General features: G+C 36.2%; 1 protein-coding gene across 3 annotated transcripts in view; it reads right to left on the bottom strand.

The window, feature by feature from the left end:
• Nucleotides 1-13,307: 13,307 nt before the first annotated feature.
• The window catches only part of RGS4 (regulator of G protein signaling 4), a 92,497-nt gene continuing 83,797 nt past the window's right edge, over nucleotides 13,308-22,007 (bottom strand). For all 3 annotated transcript variants that reach the window (XM_074266471.1, XM_074266472.1, XM_074266473.1), the window contains exons 3-6: nucleotides 18,649-18,753; nucleotides 17,591-17,652; nucleotides 16,406-16,572; nucleotides 13,308-16,045 (exon numbers count right to left, since the gene is read on the bottom strand). In XM_074266471.1, the coding sequence (XP_074122572.1) occupies nucleotides 15,797-16,045; nucleotides 16,406-16,572; nucleotides 17,591-17,652; nucleotides 18,649-18,753 (583 nt within the window). In that variant the 3' untranslated portion in view covers nucleotides 13,308-15,796. The remainder of the gene's footprint in view (nucleotides 16,046-16,405; nucleotides 16,573-17,590; nucleotides 17,653-18,648; nucleotides 18,754-22,007) is intronic.

Raw genomic sequence — 22,007 nt, 5'->3', positions numbered from 1 at the left:
ATGTCACCTCCCTATCCCAAGCACCATATTCTATCTCCTCCTTCTGTTCATTCAAACTAACTATCCCTCATACATAAAATATGCCCCTTCTTCACCTCCTTTGGCACTACTAGTTGTTAGTAGTCCTTTCTCACTCATTTCTACTTCTACTGTACTGATTTATGTATAAATTCTATCTCTGAGTAGCATGTAAGCTCTTCAAGGGCAGGGACTGTTTTATCTGTATCCTCAGAAATTGATATATAGCCTTGACCTTTTTAGGTACTTAAGTCTTTATTGATATTATCCTCATTTTATTGATAAGGAAAACAAGTCTTAGAGAAGTGACTTGTTCAAGCCCATGCAGGGAGGAAGTGTCAAGGATTGTAGTCAAGAGTCAAGTTATTAAGTATCATATGTTTTTCCCAAAAGCCAGTGCTTCTAGCTAAAGACTACAAAGGTTGGGCAGTCTTTGACATCATATGCTGCTTTCAGAGGGCAGATCAGAGAGCAGCAAAACTAAGAGCAGATTTGGCTCCTATAAGGTGTGGAGGTATTCACTCTCACCCATGTAGCCTGAGCTAACATTCTGCATTTCAGATTTGGAGAAACCATGGTTTAATCTCGAAGTCTGGAAGATGGCTGATGTAGCCAATTAGTGGGAGTACCATCTGGTACCCCTAAGATCCTTGGTAGAGCAAGGAAATTTTCTAGGTGATGTCAGATTTAGGATCACTTCTAACCTTAAATTTGAGAGTCCCTGGTCCCCTACTACTGAAGAGAGAAAAGAAGTTTCTAGGCAGTCATCCTATCTAGAGGAAAAGATCACATATCTTGCCCCCCCAGAGCTAGAATTTCAACAAGAAACAAAAGTCATGACATGGGATAGTAAAAGATGTGTACTTTTAATATTATTATCTTGGTTTCCCTTGACTCTTTGTAATGAGAAAGTTGTAGACTTTCTGGAAACTCCAAGTTCATTTCTCTTCTAAGAGTTCAAATCAAAGGATAATATCATTAGTCTTGTGGACTGGATAGGGTCCTGGGGAAAAGGTGGGACTGACTAGAGATATAGGAGAATTGTACTAACTTTTCACAGTCTTCTCTGTAATCTTTATATGTATTCTGAATTTTTTTGTGGGTTAAAATAAAAGCTGTCCTGTACTTAATATTCACTGTCACCTTGCAAGCTTGCATTGAAGTTAGGGACTTTTTTAATTCAGCCACTATGTTTATGAGCTCAATGTGACTGATTTTATAAAGCTACCTGCAATACTGAATCCAGTACATGAAAACTTAGAGTCCTGAGCTATTTTTAGACTATTAAGAAAAGAGAATTTGAAAGCCTGAGAGAATCTTTCATCTTCTGGGTTCTTTTAAACTTTTAATTGGGGCAGGGTTTTTTTTTTTTAACTTAATGGTCTGTGGTCTTTGCAGACCATTTTTGCAGTAATTAGGAAATCTCAGTAACTCCAGTAATCTCAGTCCACTGTTTGAAGTCTTTTTAATGTGTTTATTTAACTGGGAAGTCAGTGGGCTTATTTGAACAGCAAATGACTGGCTCGTATTTTCCCTCCCATACTATTTCTTATTCAAATATGTTATCTTTATTTATTTTCTAACTTGGACATTTTTGTTTCTTTAATTTTCTCAACTTTCAAAAAAGTATTTTCCCCCAATACCTACCTGGAACTAATTACCAGCACCATCCATTCCTTATTCATCTACCCAATATATTGATTGCATTAGATATGTGTAAGATTTTGAGCTTAATGGAATGGGGAGATAGGAAAAAATAGATAATCATTGACCTAAATCTGGAAAGGACTTAAGAAGCCAACTCTATTTTTGCAGAAGAGGAAACCAACTTAAGAAATAATTCTAGAAGCTTGTTCAGGCTCCCACAGGTAGTAAATACTAGTGGTAGGATCTGAACCCAAAGCTAGCATTTTTTCCTCCTATATCATATTGTCTCAGAATTGAGCTCAGAATTATGTAATTGTAAGACTTGTCTGCAACATACCCTGAATAGCAGAGTGTCTACTTGGATATAGGCATTTATAATAGCACTCCCATATTTTAGTGCATAATCAATAAGCATTATCAGAGCATGCAGTGATATATAAGGTCTTGTTGAAAGTTACAGAAGTATAAGATGTAAGATCTTCCCTCAAGGACTTCATAGCCCAACAAGGGAAATAAGACACAGGAATACATTATGACACGATGTAATTAATTACTAAATTGTGTGGCACAAATCCAAGAGTATTCTGGAACCAGCTCAAACCATTGCATAAAAGCTAATTGTTCAATTTTCAGTGTTAGCATTTACACCTCAAAGATCTGTAAATGTTTTAAGTCAGGGCTTGATTTATTGTTTTGCTAATAGTCTAGACTTAGGAAAATATCAATTATGCAGATTAAACTTTAAAATGTGTCATATGTATTTTTTCTAGAGTGTCGTTGTTTCAATGTTTTAAGCTGTGTTTAATTGTGAGTCCATTTGGGGTTTCCTTGGCAAAAATACTAGAGTGGTTTGTAATTTCCTTCTCCAATTCCTTTTACAGATGAGGAAACTGAGGCAAACAGGATTAACTATCTTGCCTAGAATCATACAGCTTCTTCTGGAGAACAATATGGAACTATGTCCAAAAGGCTCTCAAACTATGCATAGTCTTTGACTATCCATCCAGCAGTGTTTCTATTTGCCTGTAACCCAATCATTAAAAAGGGAAGGGATCCACATGCATGTGCAAAAATGTTTGTGGCAGGCCTTTTTGTAATGGCAAGGAACTGGAAACTGAGCAAATGCCCATCAGTTGGAGAATGGCTGAATAAGTTATGGTATATGAATGTGATGGAGTATTATTGTTCAATAAAAAACTATCAGGAGAATTTCAGAGAGGCCTGGAGAGACTGACATGAACTGATGCTAAATAAAGGAAGTAGAACCAAGAAAGCATTGTACACAGCAACAATAAGATTATGTGATGATCAGCTGTGATGGATGTGACTCTTTTCAATAATGAGGTGATTCAGACCAATTCCAATAGATTTGTGGTGGAAAGAGCCACAAAGGATTATGTGGACTGAATGCGGATTACAACATAGTATTTTCATTTTTGTCGTCATTGTTGTTTGTTGTTTGTTTACTTGCTTTTTTACTTTCTCATTTTTTCCCTTTTTGATCTGATTTTTCTTGCATAGCATGATAAATGTAGAAATATGAATAGAGGAATTTAACATGTTTAACCTATATTGAATTATTTCTTGTCTTGGGGGAAGATGGAGAAAAAATTTGGAACACAAGGTTTGCAAGGGTGTAGGCTTAAAACTATTTTTACATGTATTTTGAAAATAAAAAAGCTATTATTAAAATTCCAAAAATGAATACAATCTGAAGTATCACCTCCAGTTATCAATATCATATTATCAGAATCTGTAAGATGGAAGACATCTTGTGGTAAATAAAGATGGCAAAGGAAATAAAGACCATGCTATATGAGGAGCAATTGATAGATCTGGAGACATTACTCTGAATAAAAGGAAATTTGGGATGGGGGAAGGAAAACATGATATATCATGTCCTTAAAAATATTCAAAGGGTTTTATATCAAAGAGCATTAACTGTTTTCAGTTTGGACTAGGGAGAAGAAAAAAAAAGAAATTATGACTAGAAATGAGAGAGAAAAATTCAGTTGGATCTAAAGAATAAGTTCTAAACAATCAAGACTAACCCAAAGAGGAATAGAGTGACTTATTGAATAATAGGATTCTCATCATAGAGTCCCTCAAAGAGAGTATAGATGAACAGCAGTAAAGAATGTGATCAAGGGGATTTTAATACATATGTGAATTGGACTAGAAGGCCTTTGAAATTCCTTCTCATGGTGAGATTTCATAATTACATGATAGATGGAGAGAGAAAAGGGATACAAATCAAGCAAGGAGAAACAACATGAGCAGAAAGTTACAGAGGATACAATTATCTCCCCTCTAATTTTCTACTCCTCTTATCCCATAAATCTTTCTTGACATTATTGGTTCAGAGAGATGTTCCATCCTTTTGCATGATTTCATTTCCAAAGCTACATCCATAAATCTTTTTTTTTTCAGAGAAAAGGCTAATGTTAATAATCTTGATTCTCACTCCTAAATTGTAAGCATCTAAAGTTAGGTTTTTTAAAACTATAAACCAAAAGGTTTCTCTTTAGTTCTTTTCAGAATTCTAGAGCTCATTATTTTTTGTATTGGTGTATGAGCATTTTAAAAGTAAAACAAGAATCATAAGGAAGCATGGGAGGAGGATGAAGATGATGATGATGAGTCAACATTTATATAGTGACTTAAGCTCCACAAAGCAATTTAAACACATTTTTTCTTTTTTTTAAATTTTATTTATTTATAATTTTTTGACAGTATATATGCATGAGTAATTTTTTTTATAACATTATCCCTTGTATTCATTTTTCAAATTATCCCCTCCCTCCATCTACTCCCTCCCCTTGATGACAGGCAATCCCATACATTTTACATGTGTTACAATAAAACCTAGATACAATATATGTGTGTAAATACCATTTTCTTGTTGCACATTAAGTATTAGATTCCAAAGGTATAAGTAACCTAGGTAGATAGACAGTAGTAGTAACAATTTACATTCTCTTCCCAGTGTTCCTTCTCTAGGTGTAGTTGTTTCTGTCCATCATTGATCAACTGGAAGTGAGTTGGATCTTCTTTATGTCGAAGATATCCACTTCCATCAGAATACATCTTCATACAACATTGAAGTGTACAGCGATCTTCTGGTTCTATTCATTTCACTCAGCATCAGTTGATGTAAGTCTCTCCAAGCCTCTCTGTATTCGTCCTGCTGGTCATTTCTTACAGAGCAATAATATTCCATAGCCTTCATATACCATAATTTACCCAACCATTCTCCAATTGATGGACATCCATTCATCTTCCAGTTTCTAGCCACTATGAAAAGAGCTGCCACAAACATTTTGGCACATACAGGTCCCTTTCCCCTCCTCAGTATTTCTTTGGGATATAAGCCCAATAGCAGCAATGCTGGATCAAAAGGTATGCACAGTTTGATAACTTTTTGGACATAGTTCCAAATTACTCTCCAGAATGGCTGGATTCTTTCACAACTCCACCAACAATGTATTAGTGTCCCAGTTTTCCCACATCCCCTCCAACATTCATCATTGTTCCTGTCATCTTAGCCAATCTGACAGGTGTGTAGTGGTATCTCAGAGTTGTCTTAATTTGCATTTCTCTGATTAGTAGTGATTTGGAACACTCTTTCATATGAGTGGATATAGTTTCAATTTCATCACCTGAGAATTGTTTGTTAATATCCTTTGACCATTTATCAATTGGAGAATGGTTTGATTTCTTATAAATTATGGATCAGTTCTCTATATATTTTGGAAATGAGACCTTTATGAGAACCTTTAACTATAAAAATATTTTCCCAATTTGTTACTTCCCTTCTAATCTTGTTTGCATTAGTATTGTTTGTACAGAAACTTTTTAGTTTGATGTAATCAAAATCTTCTATTTTGTGATTAATAATGATCTCTAGTTCTCCTCTGGTCATAAATTCCTTCGTCCTCCACAGGTCTGATAGGTAGACTATTCTCTGTTCCTCTAATCTATTTATGATCTCATTCTTTATGCCTAAATCATGGACCCATTTTGATCTTATCTTGGTATATGGTGTTAAGTGTGGATCCATATCTAATTTCTGCCATACTAATTTCCAGTTTTCCCAACAGTTTTTTCCAAATAATGAATTTTTATCCCTAATGTTGGTATCTTTGGGTTTGTCAAAGACTAGATTGCTATAGATGTACCCTTTTTTTATCCTTTGTATCTAATCTGTGCCACTGATTGACCGATCTATTTCTTAGCCAATACCAAATTTTTTGGTGACTGCTGCTATATAATATAGCTTTAGATCAGGTACACCTAGACCACCTTCATCTGACTTTTTTTTTTTCATTAGTTCCCTTGCAATTCTCGACCTTTTATTCTTCCATATGAATTTTGTTGTTATTTTTTCTAGGTCATTAAAATAGTTTCTTGGGAGTCTGATTGGTATAGCACTAAATAAATAGATTAGTTTGGGGAGTATTGTCATCTTTATTATATTCGCTTGGCCTATCCAAGAGCACTGAATGTCTTTTCAATTATTTAAATCTGACTTTATTTTTACACACATTTTTTCTTCTGAATATGTAATACCTTCTTTGTGTAGTATAATACATGGTCTTTCAATATCTCCAAACCACCATCCCATCCTTTTGGAGATACTTATTTCTTTCTCACTCTGTGGCTTGTTTCCCATTGACCTAGATCCAAGTGGATAATTTGGGATTTTTTTCAGAGTAGGAAGAATGCTACATTCATTACTTTACGCTAGAGGTAATCTTTGTGGATGATTATTAACCATATGCTACAAAAAGTAATGATGATAATAATGATAATGATTCATATAGCACTTTAAAGTTTGTAGAGCACTTGACAAATATTTTCTCATTTGATCCTCATAGCAACTGTGGGAGGTAGGTTTAATTATTATCCCTATTTTACAGATGAAGAAACTGAAGCAGACAAATTAAGTGACTTGCCAATGATGATACAGTTGCTACATGTCTAAATTTGAACTTAGGTCTTTCTGTTTCTATGTACAATATTTTAATCCCTAATGCTATCTTTTGACTTTCTCCAATTTATCCCATATATATCTTGCTTGTATATATATATGTATATATATATGTATATACATATATATATATATATATATACATTTGCATACATATGTATGTATATATGTACAAGGGAGGTATATACCTTTCTACATACCCCACCATTGAACACAGTGGCTGGCACCTAGCAGGTGTTAATACATGCTTGTTGTTGACTTGACTATCGATTGTACAATCTAATTGTCTATAGCTATACCTATATATCTCAATCATACTCTCACATCAAGTCACATGGTATTCATGGGGAGAATGGGTATATACTTGAAGACCTAGTACTAGAATGGAATATGAATAGTGGATATATATATAGTGAAGGTAACTTTTAATTCTGGAACTGCCAAAATCAATACTGTCTATTTCAATAAATGTCCAAAACATTGTTTGATGGGGGTTTCTTCTGTGTGAAGAAATTCTTCCACTGCTAAACTGAGCCAATCTGTTCCATGGCATATCATTTCAGCCATACAAGTCAATCCATTCATCAGTCCTTGATAGCAACTATAGTATCTGCCACTTCTAGCTTCAGGCTTAGATGATGCCTTTAGCTAAAGAGTGTGGCCTTTTTTAGGAAAAGAAATTACCTGTCTCCTATTATTGGCAAAGGCCTTTCCAATTCTGTTGGTTTGATAGTGTTCTTTTTCATCTCTACTAATTCTCAACAGAAGGCACTGCAAAGAAATATCTCTTCTTTCTCCTTTACTTTCTCTTTTTCTCGCTTCTTTCTCCTATTTTCTTCCTCTTTCTTCCTTTTAACAAGAAGCAATAGAAAACAGAGTATATTCTCTCCACTTCCTTTCCTTCTTAGTAGTAAATAGTAGCTGGCACTTTTCTAACCTATAATATGTGAATCAGCAAGTGCTCTCTCAGAACACTCAAATGCTGCTTTTCTCAGAACACTGAAGCTGACATGCCCCAGACAAGTGAACTTCCAAGAGTCAGCTCCTTTAAAAAAATATAATGGAAAGGTCTCAGTATTAGAAGACCTGTGTTTGTATAAGACCTGACTCTTGTATTATACACTATCTAACCTTTCATAAAGGCTTACTTTACTTTCCTCTTCTATAAAATGGAGCTAGTAATACTTATCTCAGAGAGTTGTTGTGAAAAAGTGTTTTAAACAACTTTAAAGCATACATATTTATATCACAAGTTAAACATACATTTATTTGTTAAAATTTATTGCTTATTTAACATATATTTAATAAGCCATCATGCTTGAATGACCTAATTCTTGTCTTGACAGAGTTACTAGATTTTAGTAAGGTGTTTCACAAAACTCTGACAATATGCTTATAGGCAAGGTGAAGAGTATGACTCTACACTAAATAGATTCAGGTTATGGTTGAATCAATGGACCCAGAACAATGATGATTGATAGATCAATGGTAACCTCAAATAGAGGCTCTTAACCTGGGGTCTGTGAACTTGATTTTTAAAATTAATAATATTTCCTTGTTTCAATATAATTTGTTTCATTTGAAATCCTATGAATTTTATTTTATGTATTTGAAAACATTCTGAATAGGAGGATATAAACTTTATCTGATTCACACACATATACAACATTAAGAATTTTTTATCTAGAGAATGGTATCTAGTGAAATGTTTCAGGGGTCTGTCCTTCAGGTTATATTAATGAACATTTTTTAGCAATATCTCAAAAGTATAGATTACATGTTTATCAAATTTATTGGTAGTCTGGGAGACATAATTAACATGCTGAATGTCAATCAAAAGACCAAAACTTCCCTCTAAGATCTCTTCTTTTTTCTCTGGATTTTTTTCTAACTCCTCTTGTATTACTTTCTCACCTTGGAGATGCCTCAAATCCTGTGGTCCCCTCCTCCAATTGGATCATCTTTGAAGGAAGTATCCTGGCCATCGATGATCACTTTTCTCCCAGATGTTCTTCTGACACTACATTTTTGCCACATAACTCTCATTTTTACCTCTCTCCTGCTTTCTAACCCCCTTCTATGTGTTGTTTTCTATATTAGAATATAAACTTCTTGATAGAGGGAACTGGTAGGTTTTGAATTTGAATTTCCACTGTTTATTACAATGCCCAGTCTGGTCTCACCTAAACAAACTAGAGTTCTGGGCTTAATATAATGAAATTCAGTAAGGATAAATGTAAAATATTCCCCTTTACTTAAAAAAAACACATAAGTTACTACATAAGTAACAAAGGAACAACATAGCCAGATAAGAATTAATTGAAAAAGTTGCACATTTAGTGGATTGTGAGGTCAATATAAGTCGAAGGAGGGATTGAGCAGCCAAAAAAGAAATAATGCAATCAGAGGCAGCTTGAAGAAAGTTGCCTTGTCCAAAGCTTAGAAAGTGATGACTCTGCACTGATCAGATCCCAGCCTGTTACTGTGATCCATTCTAGGCTGCACATTTTAGGAAACACTTTGACAAATTGAACTGTATCAAAGGAAGGGACCTTATAAAGTCATTTAATTTCTCTAATCCTAAATTACCTCATTTCTAAAGTAGAAAGAATGATGAGGGTACTACTTAATTGATAGGTCATTATAAGGAAATCATTCTCATTTGAATCCACATCTGATTTTTCTCCTTTATCATTACACTTAAATCTCTTTCTTCACGATTCCTATAAAAATTCAAATATAGGTGGATGGATGACATTTTGTTGAGCTGGAGTGAACATGTCAAAGAGAAATTTTTAAGAGGATCTCCAAAAGCAGAGTGCTTTCTAAATAGTGATTAGAATTAAAGAATCAAAGAGCAAGTGCCATATTGAATATGGCCACCCAAGAATTTGCCATTCCAATATTTTGGTTTATTTGAGAGGAAGTATGATAGCTACACTATTCTGAGAGAAAATAGCTCCTGAAAGAATGACATATGATTTAGAGGAAGGAACTGGGAATTTTACCAATGAAATCTGTTTATTTATTTATTTTGAAATTAAGAACAAAACTTTTCCTTTTCTTTCCCAACAAAGCAATGCCCTTGGGGTCAACCCTAGAGAGCTACTTTCTAAGGTCATTCCTGATTCCCACAGTCTCTCTCAGTACTGACTTGGACATCCTGTTGTTTTGACCAGACCCTTGTTTGGAGTTGTTCCCACTTAACCCTAGTGCCATCATGACAGCTGGACATCCTCACAAGGGAAAGCTGGGAGCAACGTGACCGGATCCTGGAGCAATCCTCTGGTTTCCATTTTGAGTCTTGACTTCGTGCAGTTTCCCCAGTGAATGTATGACCCTGGTTCCCTTTGAACTTCTACTTCCACCAATAAAGAAAAAAAAATTTTTTTTGTTTCTTCCTTTTTGAAGAGGGGAAGGGAATAGCACAAAAATACTATTGAGTCAGGAGAAAAGGCAAATTTCAGGAATTTGAAGAGAAAAAAAAGAAATGTTGTAGTATAGAGGACTCTAATCCAATCTTCTACCAACAGAAAATAGGATTACCACAGCAAGACAAATTATTTCTCAGCAAATGTGGCTCAGCCAAATACTGAGATCAAACAATTATAACCTAGATAGAAATCATAGAATTTTAACCACCTAATCATAGAATTTCTGATTGATAGGAACTTTTGTTGCCACAAAATCCAGTCATGTCTCATTCTTCATGATCCCATGTGGGATTTTCTTGACAAAGATATGGGAGTGGTTTGCAATTTCCTTCTCTAGTTTATTTTACACATGAGAAAACTGAGGCAAACAGGGTTAAATGACTTGCAGACTGATACAGCTAGTAAATATGAGGCACGATTTGAATTCAGGTCTTCCAGACTTCAGTACCAGAACCCCAGCCATACCTAGCTGCCTTCTTATATATTCACTGGCCCTTGATTATCTGTTATCTAAGACCCATAGTCCTTGTCATCAGTGCCTGTTGGCTAATGCAACCAATATTAATCACCAAGATGAGATATGGTCTGATCATATCACCCTCCTTTTCAATGAACTCCAGTAGTTCCCTATTGCCCATAAGATCAAAGCTATTAGATTATAAGCTCCTTGATAGCAGAGGCTAATTTTTGTCTCTTTTTAGGTATCCTCAGCACTTAGTACAGTTCCCTTGATGTTAGTCTCTCTCTCCTCTCTTAACTCCTTTCCTTTTCCTTCCTTTCCTTTCCTTGTCCCTCCTTTTCTTCTCTTGAAGTATGAGTTAAATCTTGAAGGGAGCTAGATATTCCTAGAGATGGAGGTAAAGAATCGGAAGATCAATCAATCAATAAACATTTATTAAGCACCTAATATGTGCCAGACACTGTAGTAAGTATTTCAGCCGTGAGGAATAGCCTGTACAAAGTAACAGATGCAGGAAATTGGATGTGGTATATGAGGAACACCAAGTAGTCCAGCTTATCTGGGATTTAGAATGCATATGTAATCATTCTGGAAAGATACTCCAGAGCCAGATCTTAATGGGTTTCAAATTCCGGACAAAGTTTGTTTTTTATTCTGCCACAATAGAAAGCCACTAAAATGTCTTGTGATGGGAATGACATAGTCAGAACTGTTCTTCAGGAATAATTATTTGGCAGCTGTATAAAACATGGATTGGGTGCTGGGAGACTAATTAGTAGGCTATTGCCCTATCTAGGCAAGAGGCCCAAGGACCTGAATAAGGAAGATTATGTTATGAATGAAGAGAGGAAGATTATGTTGTGAATGCAATAGATGTTAAGGAGATAAAAATGACAAGACTTGGAAAGTGATTGGAAGGGTATTTTGTTTGTTTGTTTTTTAAAAGTTGAAGCTGACTCTTAGGTTGTGAAACTAGATACATGGAACAATGAGGGTAACCTGGACAAAAATCAGGGAAATTAAGAAGAAAACTAGGTTTGGATAGAAAGATAATGAGTTTGGTTTTAGATCCATTGAGAGTGATGTATGTAGTTGACAATCTAGACTGAGATGTCTGGTAAGCAGTTAGAAATGTGTGACCTAGAGCGCAAGAGAGAGATACAGGTTAGATTTGAGGATTTGTGAGTCATTTACATAGAAATGAGAATTAAACACATGAAAGTTATAATATAATAGTAATAGCTACCTTGTAATATAGTATTTTAATTTGCAAAGTACTTGGTCCTCCAACATTCCTGGGAGGGAGGATTATATGAGACATTCATGCTTTAGGTAGGAAGCAGTATTTGGTGTCATGGAAAGAACTCTAGATTTGGATTCAAAACAACTGAGTTCAAAGAATATCTTTGCAATTTATGATTTGTGTGAATTTGGACAAGCCACTTAGTTCTGGAATCTCAGTTTCCTAATATGAAAAGCGAAAGGGTTGCAGTGGATAATTTCTAAGCCTTCAAATAAGGCTAAACATCCCCTTTCATGGCATATCATATTCCAATTAAATATGGAATATTTAATTCAATATATGGAATATAAGTTTTTCCTTCAGAATCTCCATTTGAGGAAAATATTTTTTCCTTTCCAGCCTGGCTTTGCCTTAGACTCTCTAGACTACTTTTCCTCCAAGCTAGAAATTGTACTAGCTTTATTTATTTATTTATTTTTGCTCCTCTTTAAGTCTTGTCTAGTTTAATTAGAATATAAGCTCTTTGAAGACAGGAATTATATTTATTATTTTGTTATATTTGTGTTCCCAACACTTATAACTGTGCCTGTTACATAGTTGCTGTTTATTCATTGTTAGAAGACAACCAATGAGATTATAGGGGAATTAGATTTAAGTGAGACAGAGTTGCACAAAATCCACCTCACTCTCTCTTCCTTAGTCACTGAAGCCCAATAGAAGGACAAAAGCCAAGACCACTGGCAATGGCCTGGGATACAGTGGATGCCCTTGGTGTATATGCTGCCTGCCCAAGCTCTCAGCAAACCACAGTCCATGCTTCAGTTACCTTCATGGCCATCGGAACAAATTCTTCTCTTCCACCCATTGTAAACTTTTAAACAATTGATCTTTCTCTCTGTGTCTCTCTCTTTCTCCCATATCCCTCCTTCATTTCCTCTCTCATATTTTCTTACACTAAATGTATCAATAATCCATTGGTTGGCCTCTGATGTGCTTACCAAGCCAATTCTCAGGTTCCATACATAAAAAGTATAGTAGGATAAGAAAGAGATTGATTATGGTGGGGACCCTTGATTTATGAGAGGAGTACCCACTATAGCACATCTGAAAAACAACTGTTGAGGGAAGATCAACAAGAGGAAAAGATTAACCTCCAGTAATTTTGTGGGGATTTCTAAACACTGTACTTCGAAGACTTTCACCTGTTACTATTCCCATCTCTTCTCAACATTACAAAAGAGAAGAGGTGCAGGTGTAAAATGTGAACTCATAGTCTGGGAAATTAAAAAAATACCTCTCAATGAATTATTTGGTGACACATTTAGTCAGAGTGCCCCAGGACTTTAGTGTCTCCTGAAAGATGGGAGGGATTTGGTGTCTGCTCTTTTTTTGCCAATATAGGCATGAAATGTGATGTAAAGGTGAAAAGAAGGGGATTTTGTTGCACTCCTCTGGGTTTTCCACTCATTATGTAACATCATCCCCAATCATGATTCATATGTTAATAAGCAGACATTTTGTATGAAGCATTTATTCATTGTTAATAAAATATCTTGGGTTTTTCACTGGAAGTATCAGCATTGAATTGTATGGTATTTGCCACACCGTACAGAGAGGACATCAAGGGGAATCATGCATAGTTTGGAAGGAGAGGCATCTGTGTGGATCCTGGCAATCAAGATCACTTTGCCAAACAGAGCCTGAAGTTGAGGGGGAAATACAGAGGAAAACCACACTTCCAAAAATCTTACATGAAATAATTTACTTCTCATTCTGAATCATCTCCTGGCTATCCCTCAGTTTCTATCCCCCACAAAATATCTGCTCAAAAATATGTCAGGACAACTATAATAAACCAGGTGATTGTTAAGTTTGGGCCTCTAGTTCTGAAGTCTAGCATGGAGTAGGGAGCAGAGCAAGGAGGATGTAAGAGACAGAGGGAAGACCAAAAGACATCCTTCAGGAATGGGAGATCAGGAGAGAAGGGTGAATGTGACTGTCAAAGAGATGAGGAAGACACAATGGAAAGAACCTCTCTCTCTAATACAAAATTATATTACATTGATACATACACAGCACATCACAAACTTATTCTCCTGCCTTCATCTTGCAGCCTGAGGGAGTGACTCAGAAGCCAAAAGTGTGTTTGTGCATATGAAAAATTTGGAAAGGATTTTTAATATAGATGTATATACATATATCTGCAAATATCATTACATATTTAAAATGGCAGCTCCAGAAGAATGAGAAGAAAATTAGTACCCCAACCATTAAAAGGTAATTGACAAAACACCTTACACTTAGAAAATATAATAACAACAATAATAAACATTGTACAAAACAAAAGTCATAAATAACAAAAATGAGAAGTCTTCAAGTATTCAGCCTGCCCTCAAATTCCAAATAGTAGTTGTCAACTGTGGGGATTTTCTTCTTGCTTCATGATCCAAGATCCTGTCATGTTCCAATCAGTGCAGGGACAGACCTTGTGTGCAGGCTACGCATGGGAATTAAGCTGGGGGAAATGAAAAGGTCCTCAAGAATTCACTCAGGTGATTTGCCTCAAACTGCTTTCCTTTTCCTTTATAAAACTGAAACTTTCTCCTTAAGAGGTAACAACAATTGTTACCTCTTACAACAATTGGTAGCAAGAACTAGCTAAGGGACCTTGGGGATGGGATTGATAATTAATAATAATAAATAAAATGACATTCATAAAGCACTTTACATTTACAAAGTACTTTCCGATACACTATTTTATTTGATTGGGTAAGTCACTCCATTCTTCCAGAATTCACTTTCCTCATCTATAAACTGAAGGGCTATGCTAAATGGGAGGGCACGGGACTCTCTCAGCCCTAAGATTCCTTTTCATTGGGTGTACATTATCTTCAGAAGCAAAATGTAGAGAATACCTTGCACAGAGGTGGGAAAGAGCATTTTTAATTCTTTAACATCTTACAAATTGATCATTGAACTGGGAGTGGACAGAATACTGCTTTTGGCAAGTAGATTCACAAAGACCTCAACTTTCTCTCTTTTAGTCCAAATACTCCTTCATCTGTATCATCGATACCATCATTTAAGAAATACAGACAAAAAATCTGTGTGTTTAATAAAGCTCTGTGCAAGGAGAATGACAGGCAAGTTCCTGGTTGCTTAAAGAAATGACCACATGGGGCTTTGTGGGCTAAGCAGAGGAGCATTGAATTAATTCTAGACCCAACAGTCATTCATACTTTCTTTCTGCTCTGTCTGTTCAATAAAGTAAGAGAGCATTTCAGTCTGTATTTTTATGGAGTCCATTAAAAATTCAGCATGCAGCTTCTTGGAGATTTCTTTCTACCAAAGGGTCAAAGGTGGCTGTGGTTTTGTCCATTGAAATTCACGATAATAGCACAATGATCACTTCTCTCTGTCTGTCTGTCTCTCTCTTTCTCATACATACACACACATACACACATATACACACACACACACACACATACACACTGTAGTTCTGAGCACCTAGGGTCCTTTTTTTTTCTCCTCTTAGAGCTGTGTCTGCATATATGATATAGGTCACCCTCATACAAAATCTACAGCATAAAGCATTGATTAACAGCATACATATGCACATATGGATACCACACCATGTAGGGCAGTCAGCCCAGGATTCAAAGAGCTGGATGAAAAGCTCTTAAGGCCTTGATGATGAGTTTTAGAGAATCAGATGGTAACCTTAAAGGGAATATAAGGAAAAGGGATTTGGATGATATTCCTGCCCTGATGAATGTCAAGACAAAAGACATTTAAACACTGAAATGGAACATCTACAGGTGAGTGAAACATTGCACATGCCTGCAGTAGATGAGATGGTGAGTTCTGTCATGGGGACATGATGTGGACACTAGGCTACTATTTGTTTATAGCACTGATGCTTAATAATACAGATTAGTGATTTGCCTTAGTGGGTTCCAGATGAGAGAGTCTTGGAAATGTCCCCTTTCCCCTCCCCTTGGGGCTTAGGCACACTGGGAAACCAAAGGACAGTCTAAAGTGGCACCCTTGGCTCCTTTTTGGTTCTCCGATCCACAGCCACTGCTGCTAGCTTGGTTGACCAAGTCAAGATAGAACCGGGACTTCAGGAAACGGCGGTAGGAATCCTTCTCCATGAGGTTGAAGATTTTTTTCTGGGCTTCATCAAAGCAGGTTATTGTAGGCTCCAGCATGTTCCGGCTGGTCTCCTCTCGTGTACAAGAATCCAGATTCACCTTGGGGTAAATAGTTGAGAATTCTGTTAGGACTTATCATTCTGTAGGATTCATAGGGAGGAACAGCCTCAGAGAGTTAGTTGAGATACATATATACAAACACACACACCCTACTACCATACTACCATTACTAACAACAACAATAACAACCAAAAGCAAAATACATTCTTTAGTGCTCAAATAATTTCTGCAAAAAAAAAGTGTGATTCAAGAAAAAGTAGGTTTGGAGAGAGGAAGCAGAATTTGCAAATTCTATAAACTTTGGCTACCTCTGTTCTGTAAAGATATAGCCCTGTATCCTTTCCCCTAGCTCTCTCCTCCATTTTCTTTCTAAGATAGCACAGCACCATGGATACCTACCTCTTTAGTTGCCTGGACAGAGATGAATTCATTGTATATCTTCTTGGCCTTGGGGCTGAGTTTGCTGGGTGATTTGATCTTCTTATACTCCTCACAGCTGACCCAGAAATCGATATTCTCCTCACTATATTCAGACTTCAGAAAAGCTTTGAAAGCAGCCAAGCCACCTGTAGCAAAACAAGAGACATAGCTCTGTTTGTCATGTCGGGCTCCTTCTGTGAGATACTACATTTAAGACCAAACTGAAGGATCAGGCTGCTGAAGGGGGCCACATTAAGGGTTAGGGACCTTTGATCTTGGGGTTGATCTATCAGATTTTTTTTCCCTTCTTGTGTAATGTAAAAAAGGGTCAGATATTCTTGGACTAATTGTAGTGGGATCTTTGCCCTATCCCATTACTAGTTCTGTCTTCAAGAACAATTTTTCAAAGAAAAAATTCATTGAAACTGTAACAAAAATGGTCATGAAATAGGAAAGCATTCCTGATCTACCAAGTGTCACATGATAATTTAATTTAAAAAGCTAGACTTTGGAAAATTGAATACTTCTATTTGAGGGAGAGGAAAAAAAAGATTTCAAAAGAATCCTCCAATAACATGACTCAATCTTCAAGAGAATGAGGTTTCACTTGCATTTATTTCACCTCTCTTCTCAAATTTGCTAAGTCTCTCCTCCCATATAGATATGAGTGCTTGATCAAAATCATCTGATGTTGGGGAAAAGAACTTGTGCATTTCTTTAGCAAGCTGTTTAGATTCTGAATTTCCATTCCCTGATGTCATGTTTCCTTAACAGAAGGGGTGAACATTTTTGTTCTGAGAGGATACCTATATTCTCTATGGAGCCATCTCAGAATCAGAATTTGAGAAGTCATTCAGCTTGACCTTCTGAAAGTGGTGTTTCTTCTCTGTGACAGGCCTACAATGTAATCACTTAGCCTTTGTGTGAATGCCTCCAATGAGGAAAAGAGAGCATCCCTCTTCCAAAAACTCTGTTAATTCATCCTTGGCTCAAGCTCAAAGGCTATTAGAGCATCTTTACATGCAACAGATCCCCCTTATTTGGGAAAATCCATATACGATATGAAAATACTCTTATTGAAAAAAGTTTTTGTGAAGTATCTAAATGCTAAAAGACAGTGATATTGATCCCTCATTATAAGGAATGAAGAGCAAGCCTACTTACAGTCATGACTAATCAGGTTTTCCAAAGATTCAGCCCATTTCTTGACTTCCTCATGGCTCACCCTATATGCAAGAGAAATAGATTGGGGAGAGAATAATTGAACATGCCTGTTTGACATAACCTATAAGACCTAACTCCCATCTTCATGCATCAGGGATGTGTTTTCTCCCTATTCCCACCCATTCCCCTCAACAAATCCTTTTGACATTATACGTATAGTCTCTTTTTCAGTTTTTCTCTTGATACAATACTGATAAAATCTAAATTTGCTGAATCTTGAAATTAAAAAAAAACTAAGTCACTGGGATGCTAATACAATTATGCAGGAGCCAGATGTACTCGCTTCTTAAGCATAAAGATATTTACTGATATAGAAGGAAGAACTTCTGAAAATCTTGGGATGGGCTGAATCAACTGCTCTAATTATACAAAAAATAATAGCTTAAATTAGTAAAACTTGCTTGCCTTTACAAAACCCCTTCATGTACACTTGCTTATCTGATCCTAAAATGGTCATTGTAAAGTAGGTTATGAAAATATTAATCCCTATTTTATAGAAAAGGAAACTGAAGTTCATAAAAAGATTAATGACATTCAAAGTTTCTTAACTAGTATGTAATTGAGCAAAGAGACTCAAATTCAGCTTTTCTGACTCTTAGGTACAGCATGGCATACTAGAAAAGAAGATTTATGTTATTTTCAGAATTCTGGGTTCAATTTCCAGCTCTAGGAGGCAGCTGGGTAGTGCAGTATATAGAGCACGAGCCCTGAATTCAGGAGGACCTGATTTCACATCTGGCCTCAGACAGCTGTGTGAAGCTAGGCAAGTCACTTAACCCCAATTGCCTAATGAAAAAAAAATAGGGATACTCAATTTCTTGCTTAACCACTCATTTCTCATGCAATTTTAGGCAAATCACAACCTTTATAATCTCAGTTTCCCCATGTATAAAATGAGAGACTTGATTTTGTGACATCTAAGGTCCCTTCTATGTATCTGAAATGAGATATCTACCATGGGATTTCAAATGGTTTCATTATATGGGATTACTCTTTACCTCTGGGAAGAAGATGCCTTGTCCTTCTTGCTATGGGAAGAATTTTGATCGCAGGAATCTGTTTTCTGGAGCAAGAATCCTAGGCGGTGTTTCATATCCTTTGCACTGTGAAAGAAGAAATTAAGAAAAGTAAAGATAACCTGATAATCACGTCTCTGGTTTCCCTAAAGGAGCCTTGATAATGATAAGAGAATTTAGAGGCATAAGCTTAGTAATGACATTTCATTCAGTGGTAAAGGTCGAAAAGCAAGTTAGTCTCTGAATGTAATCTAGAAGGAACAATTCAGATGTCTGAATTCAATTTCTGTTTACACCTATGTCTTTCTGGAGAACTGGAGGCCAGTCCCTTCTCTTAGGGATTTTCATATGTAAACCAGGGGTCTTGGGACCTGGTCCCTAGCTAATATGCAACTACTGAAAGTATAAACTGTAAGTATAAACTGTAAAATTTATTTGCATTCCCTGGAAAAATAAACCTATCACCTCCAAATTCAGGGATAAGATCTGAATAATTACTATGTATGTGTATTCATGTATGTATATGTATATATTTATATATATGTGTGTATATGTATATATGTATGTGTATCTACACATGTATGCATGTGTATATATTTATATATGTATATGCATGTATGTATATATTTTTTTTCATTAAATGAGAAAGCAGCAAGTAAGTATATGCATGACAAAGTAACTGCAGAGTTGGGTATTTTAGTGTCACCACCTACAGAGTGCCTTGAAATCACAGCCTGCCTCCTGGCTGCCTGCAAATCCAGACACTACACCGCAATGCTGACAAGTAGGAAAAAGCAATGCAGTTATCAGAGAGGGAAGGAGGGAGGGAATGAGAGAGGGAGGAAAAGACCGAGGAAGGGGGGAGGCATTGGATGCTTCCTGCATCTTCATCAAGGCATTCACAACTTAGTCTTCCTTGTGGGTTTCCTATACGTGATGTGGGGGCACTTGTGGGACTCTGAAGTACTGTGCCAACAGAGGCAATGAAAGGAGGGGAGAAAAGAGGGAGGAGGGATTGTTAAACCTCCAAAAAAAGAACTAGCTTTCTGTTCACAAATGCTCTTCCGGGGCTAAATCTTAGGTCACCTGTGAACAAGTTTTCCCCTTCTCTGCCCCTTCCCCCCAATTTATTGTTCATAAATACCTCATAAAAGAAATTACAAAGGAGTTAAAGATTGAGAAAATGGGGAGAGAAACTGGGCTCAGGATTTAGGAAGAAGCAGGTGGGATAGTTATTAACACCGACAACCTGTTTTAATTAAAGCAGAGGTTTTTAGCTTATTATCTATGGTTGGGGATTTTTTTAAAATCAACTTTCAATTAGGTTCCCTAGCTAGCGACCTGTTGATTGTTCTGGGTTAATAATCCATTTATATGCAGGATCATTCCTCTAGCCAGTAATTTAGCAATTCTCAAACCAAGAGAAGCATGAGATTGAAAGGTAGATAGGACAGAAGAAATCCATGGCTTAGTAGAAAGTGTGCTGGATAGGAAGGCAAGAGACATCTACAGGTACCAGCTCATTATATTATATTATATTATATTAACCAAATGTCTTCATTTCTCTGGCCCTCACATTTCCTCTGCTATAAATTGAGAGGGTTGATACTCTCCTGTTCAAAGACTTATCTCACCTAGAGGACAGACTTCGGGTCTAATTTTTAATCTGAAATCCAAAGCTGTTAGGAAAATAAACCTCCCTCCCAACACTGATATATTTGAATACTTTGCAAAGGCTCAGCCCAGGCCCAGAAATGCTTAAGTTATTTACTGGACTGGCGGAAGAAAGAAGCACTGACATATTCAAGGGTCAAAATTGCCCTAGATGCTACTGTCCCCCTTACTAAGATCAATGGCATCTTTTAACAGTCTGTGGAAAGAAAGATAAGGAAGAAGGATGTCCTGGAATTGATGGCAGTTTTCTTGGTAAGAACTAGAGGGATCTGATGAACTGGAATCTGTTATCAGTAGGAAGTAAAGTTATTCTCTGTGGTGGATGACCTTGCCCTAAATTTGCTTGAAAAAAAAATGGAATTTGTTCCACTTTAAGGCAACAAGCATGAAAGGAGAGAAAATATTGTAACAGAAGCCATTCATTTATTCAAATGTGTGTTAGGGGTCCCTGTAGGCATTTCTGTGGTCCATTTTCTTAAGAGCTATATACATGTCAGCAGCTGAAACTGTCTTAAAGGTTAAATAACATGGAACCATCTTTAGGATGTAATCTTCTGTGGATTCCCTTACAGAATGCCTGCAGTGTAAACCTCCCCTGAGCCACAATGCACTCATATGGAGCCTTTTAAAAGCTGGGAAGCAGTGAGAGAGGCTAGATTTGAAGAAAAAATATTCTGTTTATATAAAAATATAGCTTTCTGTCTCAGCACAAGCAGTTCTGTGCACAGCAACACATCAGTTATGAAGGGTTGGAATGTGTGACAGGCTAATAAAAGTTAACCATGAGTTTCTAACATATAGCTGTAAAAAGAAGCAAAATGTCTCAAAGTGAGTTTTCTTTAACAGATGAATACTAATAGAAAATTTAAAAAATCTTAGGAGTTCAATTGAACACATTGTGATTACTGCTTTGTTTGAAGAAACATATGACTGTCATGGCTAGCCAGAGCCCCATGTACTAATTTAGAGTAACTGGGATGGGCTCACTGCATTGTCTAAAAGTATTGGTTGTTATACAGCATAGTTCTTGTTGACAGCTTTATCCCTATGCTATTTACTCCAAATCTGTGTTTCAGGAAAATATAAAACATGGAGTCACCAAGCTTTTCGTGAATATTGATTTTTAACACCCCCTTTGGTAGAGTGTTTCATTGATACTGGAAAATACTACAGCATAATATAGATCCTCAAATTCAGAATGATACAATTCATGAATTGGAACAGTAGAATCAAAAGAAATCCCAGAGATCATCCAACTCAAAATCTTCATTTTTTTTTTTTTAACAAAAGAACAAACTGAGATTCAGAGGGAGCTGACCTGCTCAAGGTCATACAGTCAGATAGAGCATTCTTTTCACATCAGACTATACTTTTTATATCAACAAAGTGATATGTCATTGGAGAAAAACTGTCTAGTTTATGCTCATTGCTAGCACAGAACAATCATAATACCCACCTATAAGGAATACTAACTAAACATCCATAATGAGATAGATTTCAATGCATTCAAGACAAAAAACTAATTCTTCTTCCCCAGACTAGAGGACCCATTATAAGGCATAGAGACATTAGAAGTAAAGGAGAAAAATATTCCTTAAGTTAGTATTCATATCTAGTTTTTAAGAAAAGTCTAGTAAGTTGATGTTGCACTGACTGAATGCAAATAC

Source organism: Sminthopsis crassicaudata, chromosome 4 (assembly GCF_048593235.1).
Source record: "Sminthopsis crassicaudata isolate SCR6 chromosome 4, ASM4859323v1, whole genome shotgun sequence".
Classification (NCBI taxonomy): Eukaryota; Metazoa; Chordata; class Mammalia; order Dasyuromorphia; family Dasyuridae; genus Sminthopsis; species Sminthopsis crassicaudata.
Note: the sequence above shows the minus strand (reverse complement) of the source record. Positions and strands in the feature narration are given on the sequence as shown.